Genomic DNA, 16,487 nt, shown 5'->3' on the forward strand with positions numbered 1-16,487 from the left:
AATTTTTTTTGGTTGGTCATGCGGCTTGAACTCTGGGCCTGGGCGCTGTCCCTCAACTCTTCAGCTCAAGGCAAGCGCTCTACCACTTGAGCCACTGCGCCACTTCTGGTTTTCTGAGTGGTTTATTGGAGATAAGAGTCTCATGGAGTTTCCCACTTAGAATGGCTTTGAACCGTGATCCTCAGATGTCAGCCTCCTGAGTAGCTAGGATTACACCAATGTCCGGCTATAACCTGTATTTTTAATATCTGGTCTTTCTTTAGGATTTACAGGAAATCCAGGTGAGAAAGGAAACAGAGGCACTCCGGGCTTGCCAGGCTTACAGGGTCTCCCAGGACCCACTGGACCACCAGGACCACCAGGTATCACCCAGGCCATAACTCAAGTTTTTCCTCCATTTAAATGTAATCAAAGTTGTTTCTAGATTTAGTATAGTCAACGTAAGTAATTCCATTAGTGTTCCAGCAGAAATTTGCTTCCACATTCAACCAAAATGCAAGTGTTTTAAAAGATCACCTGTCACCTAAAAGATACTATGCCATACACAGTTTTATGTCACTGCTTGAAGTTTTGTTTTCAAATAGGAAATGATTACTCTGTTATAAATGATCATTTATCATCATATTGTAGAGGTACAATTAATAGTCTAGAGGTTTTTGTTTTCTGTGTTTATTTTTTGACAAGGTACAGAGAGTTCAAAGTAATTTTTTAAACTATTAGTGTCCCTAAGCATCTCAGTAAAATAGATTACATTGGCAGTATGACCTCAGTATGCTGTTGGAAATGTAATTTTAAGAGGACAGGATTTTCTTGCTGGCATTGGTCTTAGGATGACCCGAATGCCATGAAATCCAGGCTACCTTTAGGAGGATCTAGCTGTCTCTAGTTGTACTCTTCTAAGGCCTCAGTCTAAGGCCCACTAGTCTAGCTGTTCTCCATTCATTCATTCTGCAAGCAACTTATTGAACACCTACTGTGCCCAAGAACATTGCAAAACCTCTGACTCTTGTTCTCAAGGCCCGAGAGGAGATTTGGGGAGAACTGGGAATCCTGGAGAAGCAGGACCACCTGGCATGGCTGGCGGCATGGGGAACATGGGTGTACCAGGTAATTTGTTAAGTTCCTTGTGGTTACAGGTCGTGATGGTAGATTTTCGATGCTGCATGTTGTACATAGTTGATGTAAGACAACCAGATTGGCGTTTAAATAGCAGTGCTGTATACAGATAGAACATGAGTGAAAATTTTAAAAATATGCTGTTTAATAATCACTATTTATAATGACAATGCATTTGTGACTTTTGAAAGAAAAACTTGAGAGAATGGTTCATGCAAATGTCAAGTAGAATGCTCAAGAGTCCCACATTTAGGTACATATCTTTGCTGATGGGTTTCCTAATTTCAGGTTCTAAAGGAAAACAAGGAACCAGAGGACTCCCGGGTCTAGCTGGAAGACCTGGCCTCCCTGGGGTTCCTGGGCTCCAAGGAGAAAAGGGAGAGCCAGGCTATTCTGAAGGAGCAAGGCCAGGCCCGCCAGGACCAACGGTATATAAGCCATTGACACGGTTATGTTTTGGTGAGGGGTGGGGAGTTTGAAAATATGATGTAGAGTCAGTACAGACAAAATTGAAAATATTACTCTGCTTTCAGTTATTTGGAAGTGTGTGTGTAGGTGTGTGTGTACACGCCTGTGTGTAATGCATTCTTGATTGTTTGTTTCTCATAGCTGTCAACTTTGGACAGCCTGTTTTATCCATCAAAGGATCTCTCAGGGAACATCAATGCAACTCTTTCTCTATCCCTCGGTTCAAATGTGGGGCAGTGGTTACAGGCCTACCGTGCTTGACATAACAGTTTTTTCTTGGTTATCCACACTGAGCGGTCTTTGTTATGGATTCATCTCACACCAAGTTGTAATGTTGTATAATTGAAAAGATATTTCTTAGCTGATGCTTATAATCCTAGCTATGGAGGAGGCTGAGAATCAAGGTTGGAAGCCAGCCCAGACAGACAAAATGGAAAGATTCTTGTCTCTAATTAATTAGCGAAAAATCCAAAGTGGAGGTGTGGCTCAAGAGGTTGAGTGCCAGCCTTGAGTAGGAAAAGCAAAGAGAATCTGAAGCCTAGAATTCAACTATACACACACACACACCCCTCTTTGTCTTAATAAGGCATAATAAAAATATAAAGCAGAATAACTTTACAGCATGATTTTTTTAAAAAGCAAACAAAATCTTAAGATGCATGCATCTTCTTTAGTTTGGAGCTTTCAACATTTCCATTCCACCAGACAGTATTTATGACTTGTTTCAATGCTCCTTCCAAGCGCTTGTCCTGTCACTTCAAGATGGAGTGCCAAAGTCTTTGGAAATATATTGTGTGAAAGAGCAATTAAATGCTTCAGTGGAGCTTGGTTACTTTTTATACATTTATGTCCTTCTGGCCTTTCTGACAACACCACTTAGACACACACAGCTAGCCCAGAATAGGATAATCAATGGAAATTTCCATAAGCAGAGCTTCTTAACGTGAGATTTCATGGCCCCCAAAGAAAATTATGCTATCCCAAGAAACCCACCAACCTCCGAAATTGAACACAAAATGTTTGGGTAAAAATTTTTGGAGGAAGAATCTATATTTTTCATTGGCTATTTTAACATTCAAGTTACTACTCAACAAACCCTCTTCTTCTTTTAAAGTAGTAAACACCACTTTTTTAAAAAATGTTTCTACATTTTCTAGTAGTAATTATCAAAACAAGAAAGAAAAATTTTAACTATTGAAGAAACCCCTTACAAATATGTTTTATTACATGGTAGGTAGAACATTTTCTACTTTCTACTTGGATTATATTCTCAGAAAACCAACTGTCCAGTGAGATATTTTCTCAATGAAGAATTCTATTTGACTTTATTCATGGTCAGTTAATTAGTAGTTCCACTTAAGTTTGAGGTGTCATAGGCAACAAATAGAAAGAATGTTTAGAACCGTTCATTGGACACAAAATGAGGTAGCTTTATCATGTTAACAAACCATAGAAACACAATTGTTTATTTTAATCAATGAAATTGTCATGTTATCATTAATCCCATATGTTCTGATTTACCATAAATCTGAAATTGAGATTTGGTGATGATTAAATTACCAAAAGGACCTGATTTATGTAATTGTAACCCTTCTGTACATCACCTTTACAATAGCAATTTTTTCAAAGGATAAAATATACACAAAATTAAAATAAAAAATAATAATTTAACATGCAATCAGCATACAAAGTTACATCTACCTGTATAGTACTTATAGGACACATGTACTTTTGATCTAAATATTTCCTGTCTCTAGTTTATAATTTATAATTATAAACCATTTGTAACTATTTAATATTATATATTTATTATTTATAATTATATGTATATTTATAGCTTATAATTATATATTTATACTTTACATGTAAAGCATAAATGTATAATTTATATTTATAATTTAACTATTTATATGTATGCTTATACATTTGTGTGAGTATTTAATATCTATTTTCCCAGGAGGGCAGGGTCTATAGATATCACATACATATGTTGAATAGGTCATGTATGTGACGTGTGTAGGCTTCTGGGGCCAGAAGCCTGTGTATCACAAAACTCCTATGCTAAGCACTCTACTTGGTTTAATGCTTTGCTCTTATCCTCATGGAAACCTTTAAAAATGTTCCAAAGAAAGCTGCCTCTTCATCTTGCATTGGGGCCCATAAACCCTGAAGCCATCCTTCCTCAGCATCCTTCATGGACTGACCCATAGCAGACACTTAAGATGAATGATAAATGACAGAATAAAAGTTAGTACTTAATTCTAATCCCCTATCTTGCTTATATGAGAATTTTAAAGGTGTTTGACTGAATTTAAGGGGGATCCTGGACTGCCAGGTGACATGGGAAAGAAAGGAGAAAGAGGGTCACCTGGCCCACCTGGACAGGCGGGGCCTGCTGGACCTGAGGGAGCCCCTGGGAGTCCTGGAGTTCCTGGCCACCCAGGTAAGAGTTTGCCTAATAGTTCTGAAAGCAAGATACGTAGCATGGCCCACTCCTCTTCCCTGAGACTTAGGCCAAACTCCTGAAGCTCTGCCTCAACAACTTCAAGGCCAGGACACAGTTCTGCAGGAGTTTGCTAGCACTTCCATAACAAATGCTATAGACTGGCGGGCAGGGGGCGGTGGTATGCTAATCAACTGAAATTTGTTTCTTACCATTCTGGAAACCAGAAGTCTAAAATCAAGGTGCTGGTAGGGCTGGCTTCTTCTGAGACCTCCCTCCTGGTTTGTCAAAGCCAGCTTCTCCCTGACTTCCCTCTGTCTGTCTGTGTCCTGATCTCTTCTTCCAAAGGCACATTCACATTGGAGTGGGGACACACAAGTGGCCTGTTACACCTCATTTTTAACAACTTCAACCCTCAGTAAAATGGTGTGGTGAGGTCCTGGAGGTTAGAATTTTCAGCATGTAAATTAGGGGGGCAACCAAATCCTACCCATAACTTTATTATTCTACGTCAGTTTCTTTGGTTCTGGTTTTTGTCTTACTGTATTTCTGGATTAAATATTGGCTTTCTTTTGCTTTTTTTTTTTTTTTCTGGTCCTGGGGTTTAAAATTTGGGTCTGGGCTCTGTCCTTGAACTTTGGCTCAAGGCTTAGACATTTACCACTTTGAGCCACAAGGCCACTTCTGGTTTTTTTTTCTGAGTGGTTTATTGGAGATGAGAGTCTCAGAGACTCTCCTGCCCCAGCTGGCTTCAAATCACAGTCCTCAGATCTCAGCCTCTTGAGTAGCTAGGATTACAGGCGTGAGCCACTGGCGTCCAGTTTAGTTTTCTTGTTCGATTGGAATTTGAGTTCAAGTTTTTGTTTTTGTTTTGTTAAGAATAAGAGCTGGGCTGAGGGTATGGCTCACTGGTAGGATGCTTAGCTTGTCAAAAGACAGTGAGGGTGATTCTCAGCACGGTAACTAATCAATCAAAGAGCAAACTGAAACAGAACAAAACAAAAACCTGTCAAAAGACTACACTGTAGCTTCAGGTCTTTTTTTTTTTTTAATTGTGAACATACTGTACAGAGGGGTTACAATTACATGGGCAAGATAATGAGTACATTTCTTATCAAGCATTGTAGCCTCCTCCTTTGTTTTCCACCCCCCCACCCAACCCTCCTCACCCCCCACCCCCCACCCCTCCCCCCCCACCCCACCCCCGCGCCAAAGTTGTAAAGTTCATTTTCAACATACGACTTGTATGTCTCATTGTTGCAATGGGTCCACCTGTATCCCTATTTAAACTATTTGTTTTTCCCCTTTCCCTCCACAAATTATACCGACATCAAATACAGTGAAAGCAGGGGTTATACTGTGGGGGAGGGACATACAAAGCAACAAAGAAATCATCTTATAAATGTGTTAGAAACAATCGCATGAAAGAAAAAAAAACATTTGAATTAGATATCTTAGGGTTCATTTCCCTAACATCAACTTATCTGACCTTTTCTGCTTGACTCAGACATATACTAGATATTGCAAGAAAGACAGCTTCAGGTCTTTTTACAGATAGTATTTAAACCCTCCAATCAAAACACTAAAAGGTTTAATAAAGTTACAGTTCCCTCCTAATTAAAAGACTCAAGGGAGGCACCTGTGGTTCCTGCCTATAATCCTAGCAACTCAGAAGGCTGAGATCTCAGGATCTCAGTAGAAACCCAACCCAGGCAGGAAGCGGTGAGACTCTTATCTCCAACTAACCACCAGAAAACCAGAAGTGGAGCTGTAGTTCAAGATAATAGTGTTAGACTTGAGCAAAAAGCTCAAGGACAACATTTGTCCCTGAATTCAAGCCTCATGGACCCATAAAAAGGAAATATTGTGTAGTGTATGTGTTGATGGTTAGGTCTATCTCTGCCATGGTCTCCTGGGCAAAAAATTGCCAAGACAAAAGCTTGAGCTGACCTGTGACAAGTTTCCTTAAGGGCAACTTAAACACAGTTGATGACAGTAGGAATTAACTGAATCAGTCTCTCTTACAATAACCACTCTTCTTTTGGTGTTTTTTTTCCTTTTGATTATTATCTTTAAGTCCTTGTCCAAAGGAGTTGCATTTAACAAAGAAGGCTATGAATACTCTGTATCCTGATCAGTGTCAAGCCCTCTTTCTCTTCAATGCTAGGAAAGCGAGGCCCTGATGGCAAATTGGGGAACAAAGGAGTCAAAGGCTTCCGGGGTCCCCCAGGAATCAAAGGCCCTCCAGGTTTGAGCTTCCTTCTTGTTCTACCCCCTCTTCCAGAGCTTAGAATCTCTGCACACTCACTGCTTCTAGAACCCATTATTGGCATGGACAAAATTGGGTTAGATACTTTTACCTAATTTAATTCCTGCCAGTGTAGAAACCCCTACTCAACATGTTATCCTCATTATGACAATCTGTATACATTGACCACTGAAAATCACTCATCACATAACTGCAGTTTTGGAGAAATAGTGCCTTTAACAAAAATCCACATTGATCACCCTGGTATTCATATAGGCCATTGATAGAAAGTAAGTCCTCTCACTTGGTGTCGGTGGCTCAAGGGAGGCACCAGTGGCTCAGGAGGCTGAGATCTGAGGATCACAGGTCCAAGCCAGCCCGAGCAAGAAAAGCCATGAGATTCTTATGTACCAGAAAGTCCAAAGTGGAGCTGTGCCCCAAAGTGGTAGAGCACTAGCCTTGAGCAAAACAGCTCAGAGACAGCATCCAAGCCCTGAGTTTGAGCCTTACAAGTGACCAGAAAAGAAAAGAAAGAGAAAGAGAAGTCCTCTCTTTGAATGTCATTTGTTTTGTTTTCATCCATATACCCACTACTGCCATCACCACCACCACCACCACCACCACCAGGACTTCCTGGATTGCCAGGATCTCCTGGACCAGTGGGGATGAGAGGTAACCAGGGACGTGATGGAATTCCTGGTCCAGCTGGGGAAAAGGGAGAAACAGGTACAATTTGCTTATTATTTCTGACCAAAGAGAATTTGTTTTGGCTAGAAACACTAGAAACATTTTACTCTTTCATTGCTCTAAGGATTCTCTTCTGATAGAATGGCTCATGTTCTTAGTTATGATAATTAAACTTCCTTTCTATATTATGCATATAATATAATACATATATAGTTACTACTACCTATGGAGTATATACTATATATGCTATAGTTATTACTAAACATATAGTATATACATATATACTATATACTATATATACCATTCATGTAGTATAGTATACTATATATTATATGGTATATATACCATATATATGCATATATACATATATATGTATATATAGTATACTAGACTACATATATGTATATATAGTATATAGTATATATGTATATATAGTATACTAGACTACATATATATGTATATATAATGCACCATATATATGCTATATATAGCATGCTATGTATACATATACTACATGTATGGTATATATAGTATATAGTATATGTTAGATATATAGTATATGTTATATACTATACTATAAATTTAGGGTATATGATACTATATATAGCACATAGTATAACTAGATATATAGCACATATGTGCTATCTCTCTCTCTCTCTCTCTCTCTATATATATATATATATATACGTGCTATATATCTATGTATAATCTAGCACAGTAAACAGAATGTTCATATGTTAAAATTGTCTCTTTCAGGATTGTTGGGGGCCTATCCAGGCCCAAGAGGGAATCCTGGTGCCCAGGGTGAGTGGTTCTTCTTCCTTGACCTAAAGATAAACATTCCCAGGACAGAATCCAGATCTTTGTACTTGGTTTATAAAATAATTTAATATCACAAATGAAAAAACGTCCCAATGGTAATATAAGATAGTTATAGTCTTGTTAGTCAACTAAAAATGTTTAGTATGACAACAAAGGGAATGAATTAGACACTGTAGTTCAAGTTTGGAATTCCTTTTCTAAAGATGAATAGAATTCTTGTATATGTGCTTTGTTGTTGTTGTTACCATAGTGGAAAGTTGCACCTTTGAAAAGCATGGAGGTAGAATCGCTGCCTTCCCAGTGAGCATTCTTCCCTGCTCTTCCAAGACCCAGTAGTAGACCAACTCACCCAATTCCACCCCACACAGAGCTGGTGGCTTAGGCTATTGGTTACTAAGAGGTAACTAGTAACTCTTTTACCATCTCAGTCAGGGCAATTTTCTGAATATACTACTCCAAGTATTTACGTAAGATTTTTGGGGTTGATAGAGTGCAAGTCTGTATTTCTCATGCCAGAGCTTTACAAGATGAGCAGCTTTCTTTTTTAACTCTTTGCCTCTTAAGAAGAAAAATGTCAGATCATGTCTATCTTCTCAAGACTTCTCAGCCATGGGTTCTATGCACTGGCAATGATTCCTAGACTCAGGGAAGACCTCTCGTTACTGATGTCATAAGAACCGGCACCAGTTAAAGGATGAAATCAGACAAGCACGCCTCTCTGCACTTTCTTCCCTAATGACTTTTTACATTAATTTAAAAAATTGAATAGAGGATTCGTGATGCTTTCATACCTGATCACATTAATCTCATCACCCTCTCTTCTCCCTCCCTTTTCCCAATGGCGTGCGCACACGCGCCTGCACACACACACACACACACACATACACTCTACTTTTTACTCAATATTCCTTTCAGTTGAGTTCTGTGTTCTCACGTCTTCCAGACCCTTCTTTTCCAATGAGCACAAGCCTTACACTGTCCCATTGTCTACTTTTAGATTCATGGGAAAAAGGAGATGTTCATATTCTCAAACCAAGCTCAAAATTTAACCTTCGAAATGAAAACATTATATTTGCATTCACTTGCCTTGAAAACAAAACTTGATTTCAATGATCCTATCTTAGGACAAAAAAAAAGTCTTCGAAAATAGTAAGTAGCCAAGTCAAGGAAGTAAAACAATCATGTGCCTCTATCCTTCTTGGATAACTGAAGAGTTCACCGAGATTTAGAAGGTAACAAATGGATTTCATTAGTTTATGCTCCCAAATCCTGGAGAGAAATCACACTTCAGAAAAAAATACTATTGTATTGAGCACAAAATAAGATGTTTTGGTGTTTGAGGCATTTCCCGCAAAGTCAGCATTATGGAGCTTGAAGTGAGAAAAACATCGTCTACACACTGTCTGTAAAAAGCATTAACTGCAGGCGTTAAAAGGTCAAAGGATGTGACTAGACATCGAGTTAGGGTTTATCATTCGTCAATCTCGTCTTCATTACCACAGTAGGAATTTACCACATGGTAACATGCTAAGACTTTCCTCTGAGCCCCCAGCCTTGGTCTCACCCCCACCCTTGCGTTTGCCTCCTCTTTCCATGCTATTTACTATCTTAGGAAAAATAGACAAAAGGCAGAGATTATGTTTAATTCATCAACACTTTTCATCCATGAATGCTTTAAAGCACCATTTCTCAAAGGTTTTCTGGGAGTCTAACTAGTAACTTAGTTAGAGGTATGATTCAGGTGGCAGAGTGCCAGCCTTGTAAGCACAAAGCCCTGAGTTCAAACCCCAGGACTGCCTAAGGTACTATAACAACAACAACAACAACGATATTAACAACTTGTATTAAGCTGTGATGATTGGGGCCATGTTTATACACTCTACATGTTCCAACTATAAGGAAGAATCAACCATAAGACAGAATGTAACTTTGTTACTCCTTTGTCCGGGTCTAGACACTTCCAATAACCACATCAGTACTATGATGTTTAGGTTAATGTTCTACTCTATTATCAGCAACTGAATAATATCATTATAAATAAGGTTCATCAGGTGGTAATCATTGTAACTGATATTTACACTTGCTTTTCATTTGGATATTCACTTGTGATCTTTAAAGAACTGAGCTAGAACCATACACATTTCATGTTGAAAATAAAACAACAGGAAACCTATAATTGTGCAGTGTCTGACAAAATCAGACAATTGTCAGAGGAAGAATTGTAGACCTGTTTTTTTTTTTGTCTTCCAGCCTCTTTTAATATAAAAAATAGTAAATATTAATGCTTTCAGGTAAACTTATTCAGGTAAATGGTAAACTTATTCCAACTATAGGGACATGAAGGAAACTTACAGAGGCTTCTTCTTCACAGGTGCCAAAGGAAACAAGGGGGCTCCTGGCTGGCCCGGCCTCCCAGGACAGAAGGGGACCATGGGAGACACCGGGCCTCGAGGACCCATGGGCATCCTAGGATTCCCCGGGCCACCTGGTCTACCTGGGGCAATTATCCCTGGTCGAAAAGGAAATCGAGGGTCACCAGGTTCAAGAGGAAATCCAGGTAGGGAGCTTACTTCTTTTTAAATGAGAGAATGAAAGTCAGATTTGATGTTAGAGAAGTCTTCATCCTTCGACTATCACCTCTTGTATGTTCCTTTTGGTTTCATTTTGTTTTGTTTGTTTGCTCCGGTCTTCTTTATTTCTCCTGTCCTCACTCTTTTCACCTGGAGTTAGTTGCAGTTAGGCTGTGGTTGTTAAGGCACAGAGATCCGTGGGAAAGGTTAGTAGATATAATCAATGGTCCCTAAAGAGAGAGACCTATGTTTATTGACCTTCTACCAAACCTTAGGTACAGACTCCCTTCCTTCCCCCCCACCCCGCACTAACAGGCAGTTCTCAGGAGAAGCAGCTCTTGCTAAGTTCATGCACCTCCTTGGCGTGATCTTATTCTTTCTTTCCCATAGCACCACACACAGCAGCAAGGGACAGGCAGTGTTAAGGTGTGGGACTGACACTTCATTTGAAACAGTGCCTCACAGAATGCTCCCAAATCCCTTTGCAACACTGACAGACTCTTTGTGAATGCAGGTGAGCCAGGTCCCCCCGGACCTCCTGGAAGCCACATCAAGGGCATAAAAGGTGACAAAGGGTTGATGGGCCAACCTGGCCCCAAAGGTCTACCTGGGCCTGTAGGAGACGTGGGGCCACCAGGTCATCCGGTAAGTGTATTAGTGATATAGTATTGACTTATGGTTACCTTGTAATTATATTGTTACTTTCAATATTCTAAATAATCACCAGGAATACAGAGCAGTAGCATACTCTACAGTACAGAGTATATTGTGGCAAAGAATATACTATTACTACACCTATAAGCAGCAAAAAAAAAAAAAAAGATCATTTGGGACCCATTTGTCTGTGCATCTATGTATGTGCCCGAGGGCAGAGAAAACCCAGCTGACCAGGAAATCAAAGCATCTTAAGAGATGTAAAGATTGGTCTCTATAAGGCCTCCAACACTTTTTCTGTGTGGGACTCACTATTACAACCTTCTTGACTCTTGCTTATTAAAATGCTGAACAATTCCCCTGGGCAGGGTGGGGGTGGGGGTGGAGAACAAAAACAGAAAAAAAAAAAGGGTAGCTTAGGTGTTTAGACTTGCCCAAAATGATGGAGGAGGGGGTGTTTGTTTATTGATAGGTTCTTCTTTGGTTTTGTTTTTAGAGAAGGTTCCACTGTGTAACTTGGGCAGGCCAGGACTCATGAAAATGATGTCATTTTTACCGTCTATTAATATGCTTTCAAAGTTATCTGCGCCAGTCTTGTAAATGTCTTTTCTTTCCCTATCACATACCTTCTGATACTAATAAATAACTGACATCCCTTCCTATTTTCTATATGGATACATACCTGGTTCTTGCAGATTCAGTTCAATTGTTCATCAACCTTGCCTCTATTCTGAATAGTTTGTCAATATTTCCTTTAAAAACAAGCCCTTGGGAGTAAGACATTCCAGAAGTAAGAACTCAGCGTCTCAATGGGTGGCTAGGAATATAGAGTCGTGGTGAACATTACCATTTTAGGAATCTAACCTGAAATGCTTGCCAGGCCATTTGGCGGTCCTTTTGCCCACCTACCACTCCCCCCCGCCCCAGTTTCAAATGATCTTATAGTTCAGCCTGTGTGTGTGTATGTGTATGAATTGCTGCTACATTTGTTCTGCTGTTTCTTATCAAGGTTTGTGTTGCTATTTGTTCCTTTGTGATGTAAGGGCACAACTATACCCTTTCTTTTGGAGATGCCATAGGCCCACGCTCCCAGTGTAAACTTCTCAATTGTGAGTCTATGATTCCTCTGTTTCACTCTAACTCTTGGGGACAAGGGTTGAACAGAGGAGTTTGGTTGCACTATCATTATTGAGTGTCTACTCTGTACCAGTGCCTCCAGCTGCATCTGACTGTAACAATCGGTTCATTCCCAACTGTTGTTAGGAATCCTATTACATTCTCTTCAGTTCTTCTTGTATAAATCAAAAAGTGATGTATTTGTCCATCTCCTATCTGTAGGTGCCTCCTGTGTTACCCATGATACTTTGAAAATTGCCAGCATTGATCCTATGATCGCATCTAAAGTTCTTCCAGGGACACTGGGAGGTGGAAAGACTAGTTTATAAACAGGATCTCACTACAATCCTCCGGTGCTAAGCTTGCATACTTACAACTGAAGAAGAATTCTCCTTGATAGATATCTTAACTGGCCTGTAATAGTATCCTTATTGCACAGAACAACTCTTTGTCCACCGAAGGGCTGAGCCTATTTGGTTACCTTTGGCTGTGGAAAGTCAGGCAGATATCAGTAGCCATAGAGTCCTTGATCAGATGGCTCTCTTTCCTCTCCCTCCTTTTTTAACTTCATAAAACATACCAGCAATAGAGCTTGTCTTCATCCTCCAGAGACACCTGGCTCGGCAGCAGATTTTGTTATTCTTGGTGGGTTTTTTTTTGTAACCTTTCGTTCATTGTTTTCCATAATAGCAATGCTATAAAGACAAAATGGAAGTAGATATTACAAATAGCTCTTTCAGGAGCTTTGTTCCCTCTTCCTTATCTGGCCTCCCTTAGTGTCTCATGGCTCTAAGACCAATTTCTGTGGGCCTCACAGAGGAGAATACTTTGTACCCACTCAGATCATCGATGTTAAAACCTTCAGTCCCTATGATCCCTATCTACTCCCATTCCCTGCACATTTGATTTCTACCATCCTCATCAGGAATAACTGATAATTCTGCCAGCTTAACAAAACAATATTTGTGCTGTATGATTCAACAACTGATCCACAGTTTTGGTACAAGCACAGATAATAAGTTTAGTCTGGCACATAGTCTTCCTGAAAGATCCTCAAATACTAGCTAATTCCATTTAGAATGTACAATATCTACTCGTCTGCAATACTAAAGCAATATTTACTAATATGAGAACGTATGTTCCCCCATTGGACTTCAGAGCAGTTTTTATTTTATTATTGTTGTTGTTGTTGTTTTTAAATAAGTTTTAAGGAGAGATCTAGGTAGCAGAGAAGCTACAAGCATGTGCAACACTGGATTTAAAGATAAAAACAATGTCTGTCAAGTTCACCTTATTTTCATCCCACATAAAGGTATATCCCTATTTGCTTCCTAAGAAACTCCATCCACATTGTGATGCTGAACATTCATCTGTTGTTCTGTTCCCTTTCTCTGCAATGTAGGGAGCACCAGGTGACCCGGGTCTCCCAGGGCCCAGAGGCGATCCTGGATTTCCTGGGTTTCCAGGCATGAGAGGTACTATTTTTACGATCTGCACTTTATATGGAAAGATAGTTGCTGTAACTCATATTTTAGAGCACACAAATGTTTTTCCCAATTCCTGTGGTCATCCACAGACAATGCATGTCAGGACAAATAGGACCTCAAAGTACTGTCTCCCCACTTTGAAAATTAAAACAACCACCTAAGAATGGAAACTATAGAAAAAATGAGAAATGACAACAGTTGAGAGTACTATGGGGGTGCTGCACTTTGGGAAGAGGGAAGAAGAGCTACATCAGTAGTAACAATATTTTCAAGTTGTTTACAGGTGTCTTTGTTACTTTCATACACTCAAGCGGAAATTCTAAAGGAGTACACACTAGGCTGTTAGTGGTGATAAAGTAAATTTTTATGCGTGTATGATGTAATGAGGCACATACAGGCAACACACACACACACACACACACACACACACACATTTTCTTATGGTAATGTTTCTTAAACCCAGGATCTTATACATACTAAGCTAGAGCTGTACCAATACAATCTAGAAAGCTAAAGTTTTACTTCCTTTATCCTTGATTTAAAAAGAGTGTGGTTTGATGCCAAATGATGTTTTGAATATTTGCCTTATTGAATATTTTTTGCCTTATTGTCCTAGTTGCTAAATTGCTCTGATGAGTCTTGTAGGACCAGGAATCTCTTATCACAGCCTATTAAGACACTAACTACTCAGTGGATACAATGTGAACAAAGCCATGTTTTCATGAAGGAAAAATTCTTGAAACAACTCAGATTTTAAGAGAATATTAGAGCTGCACTAAAGAAAATTTCTGGGAACACATTCAGACACAACTTGATGGGGATCCTTAAAATTAGGTCATTTGAAATATATCCTTTAAAACATATTCACTTATGCTCTTAGATTTCAGCTGCAACTACTGATGAGTTTGCCCTTCCTTATTTGGAAAATTTTTCATCACCAAAATTATTTAGGCTTCTTCTAATATGTATTTGTCAGTCAACTTCAGTACTGTAGTTACCTTATTGTAATCTTCACAACTAATGCTCTATAATAGTGAAGTCTCAGGTCTGGGAATGTGGCTTAGTGGTAAAGTGCTTGTCTAGCATTCATGAAGACCTGGGTTCAATTCCTCAGTACCACATAAATGGAAAAAACTGGAAGTAGCACTGTGGCTCAAGTGGTAGAGGACTAGCCTTGAGAAAAAAAAAAATCTTAGGGACAGTGCTCAGGCCCTGAGTTCAAGCCCCAGAACTGGCAAAATAAATAAATACATAAATGTGTGTGTGTGTGTGTGTGTGTGTGTGTGTATGTGTATATATATATATATATCACATACACACACACACACACACAGACCTAAGCAAATATAGTTTTTTATAATAGAATATGTCTCCAAATAACTGAACTTGTTCACATGTTTTCATTTGCATAAAAGACTGTGTTTGGAAGAAAAATCTTAAACACTGTGTTAGCTTATATCAAACAAATATATATGTGCTTGTGAGTGGTCCTGAAACAATTCCACAGGTAATGGCAAAGGTAATAAATAAGGAAGTAGACACATGAAAACCAAGCATAAAAACCAAACAGGTATGAACCTATGTTGGCCTCAAACACATCATCTTCCTGCCTCAGTTTCTCAACTGCTGAAATTATAGGCAGGTGGCACCATGCAAGTTCCTAATGCCTATTTCTCAGGTATATTTGTATAGACTGGTTAGACCTGACTATGTATAAACGAAATGCCCCAAACTCATGTGAACACGATTAAGTTGTGGCCTTTGTCACATTGTGACATGAACTCCTGTCACAAGTTCCAGTATTTATCCTTAAAGTTGATCATCAGCCTGAAGAACTAGGAAACCCATTGCACTGAGTAGAACGACATTTCCCCCTCCTTTTTGTTCTTTTCAGGTGAGAAGGGCAATCCTGGATTTCCAGGATCAATTGGACCTCCAGGACAAGTTGGGATGAAAGGACCACCTGGTAAATATATGTCCCTATTATGCTCTCTGAGAAGAGAGGGTAACTCATCCACTAAGCCATCTTTTTATTATGTTTATAGGTCCACGTGGAGACCCTGGCACAATTAAGATCATCTCCCTTCCGGGAAGCCCAGGGCCTCCTGGTCCACCTGGACAACCAGGAATGCAAGGAGAAACCGGGCTGTTGGGGCCACCCGGAAAACCAGGTACGGGCCTGACAGCAGTGGCCTGGGTCTCTAGGAAGTAGCTAAACCAGGCTGATCTTTATGGGGCTCTGTTTTGTGCTTTATTAAGGTCTATGTTCCCTGACAACTGTCAATTCCAGAACTCATTTTCTCAATGATTGCCAAATATATTGTGGTTCTGTGATCTGGACTTTTAAAAAATACTTTATAGGAAAAAATAAAATGTTGCCAACAATATTTTAATAAAAATGTAACTTTCATACTGTCAAGTACAACTTTTCTAACACCTTATCATGAAATGTTAGAAAAAAGTCTTTAAAAAAATATACTACTATGTGGAGGTAGACTCTATCCCCAATATATTGGCTAGCCATATAATAATGAATCTAATAGATGTTTAAATGAAACTATTATAGTGCAAGTCTATCTGAATCATATGAGAGATAGTTACTGTTTATCAGTTTGATCAAAACCTGGGCATAGTGAATTCTGAAATGAGAAATCTCAAAATGGCTGCACAGGGGCTGGGAAGGTGGCTCAGTGGTAGAGCGCTTGCCTTGCATGCATGAGGCCCTGGGTTCGATTCCTCAGCACCACATAAGCAAAAAGAAAAAAGCCGGAAGTGGCACTGTGGCTCAACTGGTAGAGTGCTAGCCTTGAGCTGAAGAGCTGAGGGAAAGCGCCCAGGCCCAGAGTTCAAGCCCCACGATTGGACAAAAAAAAATG

General features: G+C 39.5%; 1 protein-coding gene across 1 annotated transcript in view; it reads left to right on the forward strand.

Moving 5' to 3' along the window:
- Nucleotides 1-16,487, forward strand: part of Col4a3 (collagen, type IV, alpha 3 (Goodpasture antigen)) — a 143,463-nt gene that overhangs the window by 114,951 nt on the left and 12,025 nt on the right. The window contains exons 37-48 of the mRNA XM_013019908.1: nt 264-362; nt 1,018-1,107; nt 1,405-1,544; nt 3,901-4,027; nt 6,195-6,275; nt 6,903-7,001; nt 7,719-7,766; nt 10,156-10,341; nt 10,869-10,999; nt 13,527-13,599; nt 15,506-15,577; nt 15,657-15,782. Of these exons, the coding sequence (XP_012875362.1) occupies nt 264-362; nt 1,018-1,107; nt 1,405-1,544; nt 3,901-4,027; nt 6,195-6,275; nt 6,903-7,001; nt 7,719-7,766; nt 10,156-10,341; nt 10,869-10,999; nt 13,527-13,599; nt 15,506-15,577; nt 15,657-15,782 (1,272 nt within the window). The remainder of the gene's footprint in view (nt 1-263; nt 363-1,017; nt 1,108-1,404; nt 1,545-3,900; nt 4,028-6,194; nt 6,276-6,902; nt 7,002-7,718; nt 7,767-10,155; nt 10,342-10,868; nt 11,000-13,526; nt 13,600-15,505; nt 15,578-15,656; nt 15,783-16,487) is intronic.

The sequence above is a fragment of the Dipodomys ordii genome, unplaced genomic scaffold (genome assembly GCF_000151885.1).
Source record: "Dipodomys ordii isolate 6190 unplaced genomic scaffold, Dord_2.0 Scaffold1, whole genome shotgun sequence".
Lineage (NCBI taxonomy): Eukaryota > Metazoa > Chordata > Mammalia > Rodentia > Heteromyidae > Dipodomys > Dipodomys ordii.